At 49.4% G+C, this 13008-nt stretch overlaps 1 protein-coding gene across 1 annotated transcript; it reads right to left on the bottom strand.

The window, feature by feature from the left end:
* Positions 1-9795: 9795 nt before the first annotated feature.
* Positions 9796-11936, bottom strand: LOC139780634 (uncharacterized). The gene is made up of 4 exons (XM_071719355.1): positions 11296-11936; positions 10543-11195; positions 10035-10428; positions 9796-9988 (listed from the first exon to the last, which is right to left on the bottom strand). Exons 1-4 carry the CDS (start codon positions 11934-11936, stop codon positions 9796-9798), a joined length of 1881 nt encoding a protein of 626 aa, XP_071575456.1.
* Between the last annotated feature and the right edge of the window lie 1072 nt (positions 11937-13008).

Here is a 13008-nt window from a genome sequence, read left to right as displayed (position 1 = left end):
CTGATTAATTAATTAATCGAAAAATATTTTTTTCAGATAAATAGTTAATTAAGTAATCAAGTAATATTAATTTATTCTTAATTTTTTGCCGATCTCTGGCAGCAACTGCAACAGCAGCAACAACTGCTACAACAATTGACGGTTGCGGTCGTCGATGGCCAGAGAAGCGGAAGGAATCGACGGACGAACGAGCGGATGAGCGGAACAGGAACATCAGTGCCTCCAGAGAAGAAAGTCAAGTGTTACCGTTGGCCTCGGTTTCGTCTGCACATGCGGAGAATCTGTTAGCGACGCAGATTCCAGAGTTTATCGGAGCGGAGTCAGACAACGTCGAAGTATGGCTTCGACGAATAGAGAAGGTAGCCGAAATAAACTCGGCACCAGAAGGCGTAAAATACTTGGCGGCGCCTGGTAAGCTGACTAAAGGAGCAAGGAAGTGGTTCGAGATAGGATCAGGAGAGATGCTGGAGTCGTGGACGGGCTTCAGAGAAGCCATATTGGCGAGATTTCGTCGCAGAGTTTTATTCCACGTGGCTATACAGAAAATTGAAGCACCTAGGTGGAACCATTGGAAGAAAACCTTCTTGGAATATACAGCAGACAAGCTGGCCCAAATGTACGGCCTCAATATAACAGAAGAGGAACGAGTACATTTAATTATTGGCGGCATAGGGAGCCGCTCTCTGCGAGAAACGGCGGCCGTGCTGAACACGGAAAACGTCGATTTATTCCTGCAACAAATGCAGAAAATTATAAGTGCCTCAGGGGAGACGGAGGCCAGGAAGCAGACGAGAGAAGGAAGCAAAATGCCCCAAAGGGACAACGACAAGGACAAGGCGAAGGAGAAGGACAAGGAGCCGGGCAAGGAGGGAATCACGTGCTTCAGGTGCCAAGCCAAGGGGCATAAGAGCTACGAGTGCCCGAAATTCAAGAAGGACGACAGGCCACCCTCGAGAGGGACGCCGGCGGCCGTAGCAGTATCAGCCGTGCAGGAGGAACCCGCAGAGGAGAACTCAACCACGGTAGCGTTAATTGAGAGCGATTCAGGTAGACGAATTAATTATTCCGGACGACCGTTGTCGGTTATTTCGCTCAATTCGAATAGATGTAAATTATCCGCAATGATAGGTACGGGTAGCCTAATTTTCTTTGTCCGCGAGAATGTATATAAGAAACTTATCGAAGGCTCGTCAGGGCCGTTAGCTAAATCAACAATAGCGTATAAGGCACTTAATAATACGCCAATACCGATTCTGGGTATAGCAAGGTCGAACATGATATTGGAACAATGCCCGGATATCGACTTAGACGTCGAACTTCACGTGATCAGAGAAAGTTCTCTGCCTGTTGACGTGGTGATAGGACGCGATCTTTTAGAAAACCACGAATTATCCGTACAGTATTCTCCTTCAAAAGGAGAACAACAAGAAGTGTTTAAACTATTCGGGCCACGAGACGCGGTTTGCAGTACTGTTAGTGAAATAGATGAAACAATCGATAACCTAGACATAAATTCCGATAATGAGGTAAAACTTGAATTAAAATTAAAGAATATAGAAAGTAAAGTTGTTCCAGTATCAGACGACGGCTATAAGTTTAAGGTCGCCCACCGCGCGGGCAAACAAATGATACATGTATGAGATGCACTCAGCAGGCCTGGTCGGCCTGGTAGAAGCTTTACCGCTAGAGTGCGAATTAGAATTCAGACAGCTGCGCAATCATAGATTGAAGAAAATAGCAGAAAATCTCGAGTTTGAAACTAATGATAAATTCGAGCCGATAGACGGTTTAGTTTATAAGAAAGGCGATGATTGCACTCGATTTGCCGTACCGGGCGATATGATTAATAAGGTTATAAGAGCATACCGTGATGGGGTGAAATCGTCGTTGAAAAAACGAATAGAGTACTTAGGATACGTAATAGAAAACAACAATATCACGTTGAATGAAAGACACACGGAAGCCGTGCGAAATTTCCCACGGCCTAGCAACGCAACAGGGGTTCAGCGCTTTTTGGGCTTAGCAAGCTATTTTAGAAAATTTATTCCGAATTTCTCTATTAAGGCTAATCCACTACGAGATTTGCTTAAGAAATCGGCACACGATTGGAAATCTCATCTAGGTACAGCTCAATATGTTATAAATAATACAATACACGTAGCTATTAAGATGTCACCGTCAAAATTGTTATTAGGCTACAATCAACGGAACCAAGTTGATGCATCGATAGTTGAATTACATTTCGATCCCGATAAAAGGGACGAGAATTACAAAATCGCGGAAGAAGCGACAGCTTCATTAGCAAAATACAATAAAGATTACTACGATAGCCGGCATAAAAAGCCATCGAAGTATCAACTTGGCGATTACGTTATGATTCGCGATACACAAGCGAAACCGACCGAAAATCGTAAGCTTAAACCTAATTATAAAGGACCATACATGATTGCGAGAGCGTTAAATAAAAATAGATACGTAGTACAAGACGTATCGTGGTACCAGGTTTCAATTTATCGTCGAGACCGTACGACAATATACTCTCGCCCGATCGCCTCAAACCGGGTTAACCGCCTCATGGGTTAAACCGGTAACGTTAACGCCCGAGCGCGACGAATAATATAGGGTCTAAATAAATCGAGTAATTAGTATGTAAGGACGCGTAGTGAGTAAGAAATAATATCGCTTAATAGAATATGATTTTTATTTTTGAAGTTTCAGCCAAAGAGTCTAACTATTGTTAACACGCCTCATTCGGGACGAATGACGTGTCAGAAGGGCCGAACTGTAAGAAACCGTTAAGCTAAGTCATGTTGGCACCGTGGCTGGCAGGCCTGCGGAAGTGTCGGGAGGAGACATCACGCCGGACACGCGTGATCAAAGCCGAACACGGAGCTCGTTGCTCCGATTGTAATGCGCGGGTAGACGATCGTGAACCGCGAAAAGTAGAGGTAGACCGTCTCCGGTTGCACGCTGCGGTGCCTACCGTATTGAATCGTGTGTAACGAAAGTGAATAAACTGTATACAAATAAGCATATCTAATAAACTATTATCCTGACATCATCCCGAGTTGACCTCTTACAGTAGCTCCATACGCAAGATCGACAGGTTGTTGATCAATCCGAATCGCAGCGTCAGGTCTCCGATCGATATCGGCGAGGGGGGGGCGGGTTCCGTCGATGAGGTTGGATCGCACACACGACAATATGTCGCGTTTGCGCTCGACTAGTCCTTTCCACATATTGAGCGTCAGAGAGATCTCCTTGCCTTGCTTATCTCCCAGGGCGATATCCACGTACGAAGGTGCGGGTATACCGTACCACGGTGACTTAACCGTGACACCGATGGCCAAGTATTTGTAGCCAGTCGTCGTCAGCGGATAACGTGTCGTCAGGATGCGCACCGCAGGCGCGACGACGGAGTCGCGAACGTCGTTGGGGGGGTGAGAGCTGGAACGCGACTCCCGATGATGATGATGATGATGATGATGATCGTTCGTCGATTCGATCCTTCGTCTTTTGCCGTTGTCGTTCACCTCCGAATCCGTCTCGCGAGGGGAAAGATCCCTCGGCGCGGGTCGATCGGTCAACGTCGAGAACATTTCGCACACACGCTATAGTATCGTTCGTTTCTTATTTTTTTCCGACGCGTCGTATTCGGCTGACGATGCGATACTGATGCTTTGGGGGGAACACATCGGTATAAGTAGAAAAGTTCTTACTTATATCGCGCGATGTGTGGTGTGGTGTGGTGTGGGGATTTGCGCAGTCCTTTACTTCCTTCGGTTGGTACGGCGATCGGAAAGCTGAACGCCGTCGTCGTCATCGTCCGAATCGCTCGCCGGTGACGTTAAATCGCCGACGCGTACGATTCGATCGAGAAGATCGCGCAACTGCTGCAACAGTTCGGTCTTAGGGCAGACGATATTCAGCATCCGTAGATCGAATTTACCGGCAGCCGTGACGGTTTTCGTAAATTCGTTGAATCTGTAGAACTGCGTCCGAGTGGTGAAGTACAAATTGCCGTCGACGTATCGGAAGATCGACGTCATGCCGGTCGGTATTCCGGGAAACGTCGCTTCGAGAGGCGTAAATCTGACGACTCTCTTCGCACATTCGTCTATCTCGCCCACCGCGTTACCGTTGAACATCACGTAGGAACGGCCTCTGTGGGTGTTTACCGCTCCGTTGATTATCGTTTTTGCGGGAAATCCGAGTTCTTGCAAGGTCTCCGGCCAATTTGGCCGCAGAGTAAATTCCGGATATCGAACCATGTATACCGAATTATCTACGAACACCATGAGATCACCGGACGGAGATTGATAGGCGGCGGCTATGCGCGTGTAATTGTCGTGAAGAAAGCTCATGTGATTCGACAGGGCTAACGGTCCATTGTACGTCCTACCGTCCAGATCGATCGACCAAACGTAACGCTTGTACGAGATGTACATTCGATTTTCCAAAATCAATATCGCGTTTACGCGATCAAGGGTGCACAGGTCCGGCGATGGCGGCGGCGGCGCCGGCGTCTGCGAGGGTTCGTTCACCAGTTTTTCACCGTACAAACGTTGAATGTCAATAATGTCGTATTTGTCGAGCTTTACCGGATACTGCTTGTCGGGCGAGTACGCGAACATCACCGAAGTCGTGCGCTTATTGTGCAGCAATCCGAGGGAGTGACCGATCTCGTGCGTTAGCGTGAAATGCAGGGAGTACTTATCCGAGGGATTTTTACTGACGTAAATATGCCACGGCTCGTTCCCGTCGACGTGCACCTCGGAGACGAACCCCGCTTCGTCCGTCGGAAGAGACGCGTGGGCGAGCACGCCACCGGGACCGTCGAATTTGGCCGAGCAATTTGGGCCGTTTACGTTGATATTCGTGTTACCGTGACGTAGGTTTCGCCAAGATATTATAATGTCAGGATTCGTTTTGGAGCGTTTGTACGGCAATGCCGAATGCTGCGACCACAGGTCGAACGCGGCCCGCGCGGTATTCAACTCGTCCTTGGTGGCTACGTAAAAATCCCACGTCAGGTGAGTCCTCGGCCATTTGGATAGACTCGCTCTCGTTCCGTGCTTCAAAATATCTTGGAAACCACATCGCGGTTTACGCATCAATTGCAGCGTTTCGTTGTCAGGCGTTCCATCACCGGGCAGACCGTAGTATTGCTGAAATTCCTCGATGGCGTTACGAAGAACGTCGTTTCGTCTCTAAGCCGGAAACGCGTCCACATCTTTGGTCAGATATCCGTATTTCTGCAGGTAATCGATCGTAAGTGCGTAATTCTCGTCCGTGGGATTGATGCACTTCACGGCGATAAAACACGCGGTTAACGCGATTACGCGCGCGAGCCACATTGTCGAGAGCGAGAGAGAGCGAGAGAAACGGCGGAACTGCGATAACGGCGCCTCGCGATATAAGCGCGATCGCGACGCGCGGTCTACGCGGCGACGCTCGTTGCCGATAGCGCGGACAGGTGGCGGCGGGGTCTCGGGGTAGAAAAAAATGCGTCGATTCCGGTGGATGAGTCGGTTTGATAAAAAACAAATGCAATTTCCCTCTATGCAAATGCTATTTTTAAAATAGATTTTATTACACAATATCCTTCTTTTATTGGCGATGACGGTGCGTCGCGATATGAGCGCGATCGCGACGAGCGGCTTACGCGCGGGGATGCTCGTTACCAATAGCGCGGACAGATGGCGCGGGGGTCTCGGGGTGGAAAAATGCGTCGACGATTCCGGCGGATGAGTCGATTTGATAAAAAAAAATGCATTTTTCCTCTATGCAAATGCTATTTTTAAAATAATATTTCATTACACAATATCCTTCTTTGATTGCACATCCTTCTTTGATTGCGCATCCTCGATATATATAAGAATACTCTCTCTCTCTCTCTCTCTCTCTCTCTCTCTCTCTCTCTCTCTCTCTCTCTCTTCAGGTCGCGGAGATACGCGCGCACACACACTAACTGCGGCGATAACGTACGTGCAGTATAATCGTTATCTCCTCAAAGTCGATCAATCGATCGTTCTGATCCACGATTCGCACCGTGATATCGGTGACGTTTCGCGCGACGATCGGGAGGTAAATGATCTGCGTCGGAGTCTCCGACAGTTTATATCCCGGTGGAACTTTCGGCGCGAATTCGTGTATCGCGTGCACCGAGCGTCCGTTGCTGTACGCTCCCGTGGTGATGCTGCATTCGATGCAAATTATGTTCACGCTCATGACGTCAACGGGTCCGTCGGAAACGTACCATTTGTTTGGTTTTAGGATACGATCGCGCGAGAAACCCAAAAGAGAACCGATGTTGTTCGGTTTTGTAAAATTCACTCTGTAGGCGCACTTTATCTCGCTCCTCATGGTATTCTCGTTAGCGCGAAGAGCGAGTATCGTTCTATCGCCGCCGTCATCGTCGTCGTTCTTGCCGTCGTCCTCGTATATGCCATAACCGTCACCGTCGTCGTAATCGTCGTCGTCTTCGTCCTCGTATATGCGATAACCGTCGTCGTCGTCGTCGTCCTTTTCCGTTCGGTTTTTTTCTTTTACCCGTCCAGCGCCATCGGCCTGCAGTTTTTCTCTCTTCTCTTTCTTTTTCTCTCTCGCGGGCGCGACGTTCGCGATGAAGAAGAGCGGAGCGCATATCTGCTCACGGCTCGCAGCTCGTACGACCCTTCCGGAACGACGATCTTCCGGTCGTCCTCGCCGAAGTAGAATCGATTGTTCGCGGACGTAACGTTCGGTATCGAGTTGTACGTCTCAAAAGTCGCCAAACCCAGCTCGTACTCGCCGTCGCTCAGATCCAAAGCGGGAAAGTGACTCGCCGTGAGAACGCTGCTGGTTCCGGTTAACGTGAGCGTCAGCGACATCGCGGGAAAACGTCGATCGTTCACCACTCCCCCAATCGATCTCGCGAAGAAATCGCAGGCACAACTGTCCGCAGATTCTCTGCTCGAACGTCTGAAACGCGCGACGATTGTACGTCACGATCGCGCTCTCGCCGCCACCGCCGAAATATCGCGCGAGATGCCTCGGCGGACGGAGATTTCCGAACGCGTCAAAGTAGATCGCCGCGTTCCCTTTCTTCGCGTAAGCGACCCAATGCGTGCCCGGACCCGCCGCGTCGTCGAGATTCACGATGCCGCACTCCGCGTGTCGCACCCTCGTCGGCAGAGCGTCGCGCATGAACACCCCACGGAAGAACGGTATGCGTAGGCGACGCGCCGATCGATCGAGCTGCTCGTTCGTCGTGACGCCGTACGGCGGCAGATCCGACGTCGCCGCTAACGTCGCCTTCTTCCGCGAAATTTTTTTTTCGACGATTCTCCTCGCGCCACCTCCGCGCTTCTTATACGGCGCGAGGTACAACCCGCGACCCTCCATCGCGCGATTGTGTCGCTGCAGTTCCTCGAGTTGTCGTCGTGCCGCTTTGCCGGCGCTCACCGCTTTGGCCACGCCAGCCGCGCCACCGATCAAGAAACCGAGCGCCCAACATCGGTAGAAAAGGCAAGAAGCCGCCGCGTTTCGCTGTCGGAAGTATCCTCCGCCTCTTCCTCCTCGTCCTCGCGTTTCTCCTTAATCTCCTTCCTTTCCTCTTCTTTCCTTTTTTCCGTTCCATACCCATGCCCAGTTTCGTCTTCGCCTTCATAGCCGCCCATACGGCCGCCGCGGCGAGTCCTTCGCGGTGACGCGCTCGCGCGCCCTCTCGGCGAGCAGTCGATCGGCGACGAAAGGAGGTCGCGACGGCTCTCCGAAAGATCTTTCGCGAGGACGTGCGATACCCTAGGAATCTGCAAACGGACAAAGGAAAGGAATTCTACAACGCCGACGTGCGCAAAATCTTCGACGCGCGCAAGGTGAATCACTACTCCACGTATTCGGTGATGAAAGCGTCGGTGGTGGAGAGATTCAATCGCACGTTGAAAAACGACATGTGGAAGCTCTTCACGCTCCAGGGATCGTACAGATGGATTCTATACTCGCTACACAGATATACAGAGTCTATACTCGCTGCCGCGCCTCTTGCCGAATTACCATCGTCGCAGACACAGAACGATCGGAATGCGTCCGGCGGACGTGACGCCCACCGTCGTCGAAAAACTGCTGCCCACGGTGTACAGTCGCGCGAAGATCGCCGCGCCGGCGAGATTTCGAGTCGACGATCCGGTGCGCGTGAGCAAATTCAAAACGATCTTCGAAAAAGGCTACACTCCCAATTGAACCACCGAGATCTTTCGCATAGCTAAAGTACAAAGGACCAATCCCGTTACCAATCCCGCTGAAAGACATTCGCGGAGAAGCGATAGCCGAAGGATTCTACGAACACGAGTTACGCGTCTCCAATCCCGACGTCTATCTCGTGGAAAAAGTCCTGCGTAAACGCGGCAATCGAGTGTACGTGAAGTGGCTAGGAATGGACAGTTCGCACAATTCGTGGATAGATAAGGCGTCTGTATTGTAACAGAAATACTTAGACATTCGTAGACACGCACAACGTGTACTTTATTATTAATAAAAGTTTGCACATTCATTGGTTTGTTTCTTACGTGTTATTGATTTTTTTACGATAAAACAATTTTAGAAAGCGTATGATATTGTTTCTTTTTTTTACAACTTTATTCCGTAATGTCCCCACGGAAGCGTTTCCTCGCTGTCCAACGTCACGTATCGCTTGTCGTCGTGCGGACTGAGAGCTAGTTTTTCCTCCGACACGGTGTAAACCTTGTGCAACGTCGAGCGTATGCACGACTGGCGCGTCTTCAGCTCGCGCGCGTTCCGCAGGCACGCCACGTAATCCTCGAACGTGATCTTTTTCGCGACTACGTTTCTTTTAACACCCTTTATTCTCTTGGTGTCGTCGCGTCCGAGTACCTTGTAAGTGTACATCTTCGCTCCGAGGCCCACGAACTCCGTCATGATCGCGCCGTTGTTCTCGTCCTTCATCAAACCGGGCACCTTCTTGTTGACGCGCGGGATATCGTGCGCGTTATTCTCCGCGTAATCGCTCGTGTCGAACCTGTCTATGTCGCGTCTCATACGCTCGTACGCGTCTTCGCACTCCAGCGAATAGATCAGACTATCGGTATCCGTGTAAAGAATTCGAGACCGGTCGCGATAGAGCGGCACCATGTAGTCGTAGTGAAACTCGTAGAGACGCGTCTTGGATATCTCGAGAATACACATACCCACGTAGACCGGCTTGTTGAATTTTACCTCGAGCCTTCGCAGATCGATCGCGACCAGATTCTCCGAGAAGACGCTTCTGCTGTGAAAGTTCGGCCTGGCGATCAACGCCTCCGCGCCGTACCTCCCGTCCCATCGCGTCACGAGACGCACGTCCACGTGATCGCGCACGTTCTCCATCGTTTTGCCGACGACGGCATTGTTCATCAGTTTGTACATATTCCGTTCGAACTCGTTGCTCGCGCGCATCCTGAACGTGTTCAGCTCGATGTAGCCGCGAAGCCACGGTGACTGGGCGAATCGCAGGACTCGACGAACGCGCGTCAGACGCAAACCGAGTCGCAGACATTGCTGCAGGTTTCGATAGTGCGTCACGTAGCGCGATTTGTCGTAGAGAGTAGCGAGCAGTTTCTCCTGCCGCTTACCGGGCGGTTTATCGCGCGTCGGGCACAACGGCAGGTCCGCGTGGCCGTCGTGCAGGTTCCGTGGATACTCGAGATCCACCTCCAGAATGTAATCGATATCGCTGTCCGTCGGCACGGTCGTCATGTCAAAATTCTCAGGGTCGAGCCACTGGAAATTCGCGTACGGCAACGATTCGCACATAGCTCAGCCGTACAGATTGTTCACGTCGTCATACATGAGATACGTAGTGGGCTGGGACGAGTCGTACGTCGGTACATGCCTGTTGTTGGCTCGCGCGTACCTGAGCGAACATTGACTGAGGCCGCCGCGTATTCCGCGTTCCACGAACAGCGCCATGTCGATGTCGGTGAGCAGCTCGAAACGCACGCCGGTGTACCTCAACATGGCAGTCCCACGTGTACCCCGGCAACGTATAATAATACGCGGGATCCAGCCCGTAACTCGCTAAACACGTGTCCCGAAAATTTTCAAAAATATCCGCCAGAAGAAGCACGTCGGTCTTGAGATACAGATCGCTGTACTCGCCGAGATCTCGCACGCGAAAACGTCTCCAGACCCTCGTCGCGTGCTCGTAGTCGCTCTCGCTCGCGGTCTCGTCGGTCAGGGAGCTGTAAAAGACCTCGCGCGGCGGAAGCTCGGTCTCCCGCAGTTTGTCCACGGTGTCGACGTACTCATACGGAAATACTCCCTTGCGAGTGAGCAGATCGAGATCCTCCGTGCTCAAATCCGCGTACTCCGAGCGCGTTATTCTCAGCTTGCCCTTGTCCAGATAGGACGCCAGGGTTTCGATACTCGCGGCTATAAATTTGTACGAGTCTACGAATCGAAGCTTCACGAATCAATTCCACATCCCGTCCGTTTGCGTCTCCTTAACGGTCTTCGCGAAAGATATGTAATTTTCCTTCGTAAGCGGCAAGAGATCGACCCCACCCTCAAAATCTTTCACAATTTTCTCGATGATAAAGTGCGCGTCGTAACTCGACAGATTGTGGAAGAACACGGAAATCACGTACACGTTTCTGTAATTCAGATTGCAACGAGAATGCGCCGGACCTCTGTACCGTCCGTTTAGATGACAGTGATATCGCATGCGCTTGTCCTCCGGTTGGAACGCTTTCCGACACACGTGACAATGCGTCGCGCGCCGAAATTCGAGTTTCTCGTCCTCCATAAGTTCTACCATCGATATATTGGTGGAGAATTTAATCTTAGCGTGACGTGCGAGAGCGCGAAGCTCGTTCACGAACCACGAAACGCAGTCCTCGCCGCGACGATAACTGTACGTAGATACGGTATCGTCGTAGGTGCAGCACAGATAGTAGCCCAGGCTGAACGGTACGTGACGCTGATAAGCGTATCTTTCCATTCTCGCGCCCCCTTCGGCATTCTCCCTCTCCCGTTGTTCGAGAAGACACTCCAGATCCGCGTACACCACGAAGGGGAGTCGCTCCTTTCTGTCGTGATTGTCGAACGACAGCCACTTATCGTTCTCGTTCGGAAGAACGATGGCGCAGTCGTTCATTCGGCCGCAGTCGACGCTGTGAGCGGCCAACTTTTCGCGCGTATAGAAATAGTGTAGACATCTGCGAAGTAACGTGCGTGCGATTACTATGCGTATATAAAATAACACCGCGTCGTTACCTTGTTCTTCCGGTTTTTTTTACTTACCAATCGCAAACGTACTTCGCACACCGGCTTACGGTCAATTGCGAATTCACCAATCGCGATAGATTCTTTATCCAGGCGAAATGGCCCCTGTTGACGCCACGTAGCGTATCGCGCAGATACAGGAGATTTACGTGTCTACCCTTCTTATCGTCGGTTAACCGCAGAGGCACGATCGCGTTGTCGTCGGCGCCCCGTCCGAACTTATCTTTTTTTTCAATTCCTTCCCGAGTTGTAAATACGTTGATCGATACGTCGTTCAGACGTTCGAACTTTCCGATGTGTTTCAGATCTATGAGAAACTTGATCCCGTCGAGATTCAGCACCGTCGCGTAATCGGGATACGAGCCGCATCGTTCCGCGTTCCGCTTGGCGGAATACAGAGCAGCGACCACCGCACGCGCGAAACACGTGTCGTTCTTCGACCACACGTTGACCACCGCCTGTTTAAGTCTTATACCTCGCGGTATCTTCATCCAACATCCCACGCGCATGGGATTACACTTGTTCACGTTCACCGTTAGGTTCAGTATTCGCGACAACGCCCATCCGCTGTCGCGTTCTTGAAATTCGTCCAACGCCGCTAGAATCGCGCCGTGCACGTGCCTTTCGTACCACTCGCACAGATCGGACCCTAGGAGGAGCTGTTCGTTCCGCATAGCGATACTTTTCACATCGGTCTTAACGTCCGCTACGAATTCCCCATTGAATATGACATTGACCTTCAGACACGCGTATCTCGAGAAATCGCGCGGGTTCGATGTACGCCGAGTTCGTCACAGCGCCGGTCAGTACGCGACTTTGGAACGCCGCACAATGGCGTATTTCGCCTAAAACGTGGCCATAAGTAAGAAAATTGAAACCATAAACAAAATATGTTATGTACATACAATTAATAGAAAACATATCCATATGTACGTTTCTGATACATATTTGTCATTTTTATTGTTGCTGTCATTGTTATTATTTATCAAAGCTTAACCTTTAAGCGAACCGTTTATAGCTTTATGTAAGATACGTTGTCACTTCGTATTATGATATATCTCACAATTGAAAGTTTCCCAGATCATTCCAGCATGAAAACGATGTCTCCAGGTATTTTAATTATATATTTATATAAATAGTTAAGTTTTACTTCTTATTTTTATAACAAGTAGTACATTGTTTTAATTTGATGTAAACTTCTTATTAGAACATCAGAGATTTTTTAATATTTATTATTGTTTCCGGCATCTCCCGGCTATGAGTTTTTTTTGTTATTTAATACGTTTATTTGCCTATAATATCGCGAAAGAAAATATTGCGCCTTTGTGTGCTTTTTAAAATTATTTAATATTTTATAACTAGAGTCCAACCGAAATCGAAACCGAAACTTTCATGGAAATCCTAGAAAAGCCATATGTATACACGCTCACATATATGTATATACTATACACTTTTTCTTTATAAATATTATAATATTTAATTATTAAAATAATAATTACACATATTATCACAGTCCTACTATTACAATCCTATTGAGTTCGACCGAAACTGAAAACCGAAACTTGGCCTAGAGCCCGACTGAAATTACAGGTTGTGATAATAGAATTGTGTGATAATGTGTGTAATTATTATTTTAATAATTAAATATTATAATATTTATAAAGAAAAAGTGTATAGTATATACATATATGTGAGCGTGTATACATATGGCTTTTCTAGGATTTCCATGAAAGTTTCGGTTTCGAT

Source organism: Temnothorax nylanderi, unplaced genomic scaffold, assembly GCF_030848795.1.
Source record: "Temnothorax nylanderi isolate EJ_2023f unplaced genomic scaffold, tnyl_v1.0 TNYL_tig0289_pilon, whole genome shotgun sequence".
Taxonomy (NCBI): Eukaryota; Metazoa; Arthropoda; class Insecta; order Hymenoptera; family Formicidae; genus Temnothorax; species Temnothorax nylanderi.
This window is presented reverse-complemented; position numbering and strand designations above follow the sequence as displayed.

Coding starts and splice junctions, on each gene's coding strand:
- LOC139780634 (XM_071719355.1), bottom strand. CDS start 11,936: ATGCGGAACGAACAGCTCCTCCTAGGGTCCGATCTGTGCGAGTGGTAC. Junction 11,196..11,295: donor ACCGTAAGCCGGTGTGCGAA/GTACGTTTGCGA, acceptor GTTACTTCGCAG/ATGTCTACACTATTTCTATA. Junction 10,429..10,542: donor AATTGTGAAAGATTTTGAGG/GTGGGGTCGATC, acceptor TTCGATTCGTAG/ACTCGTACAAATTTATAGCC.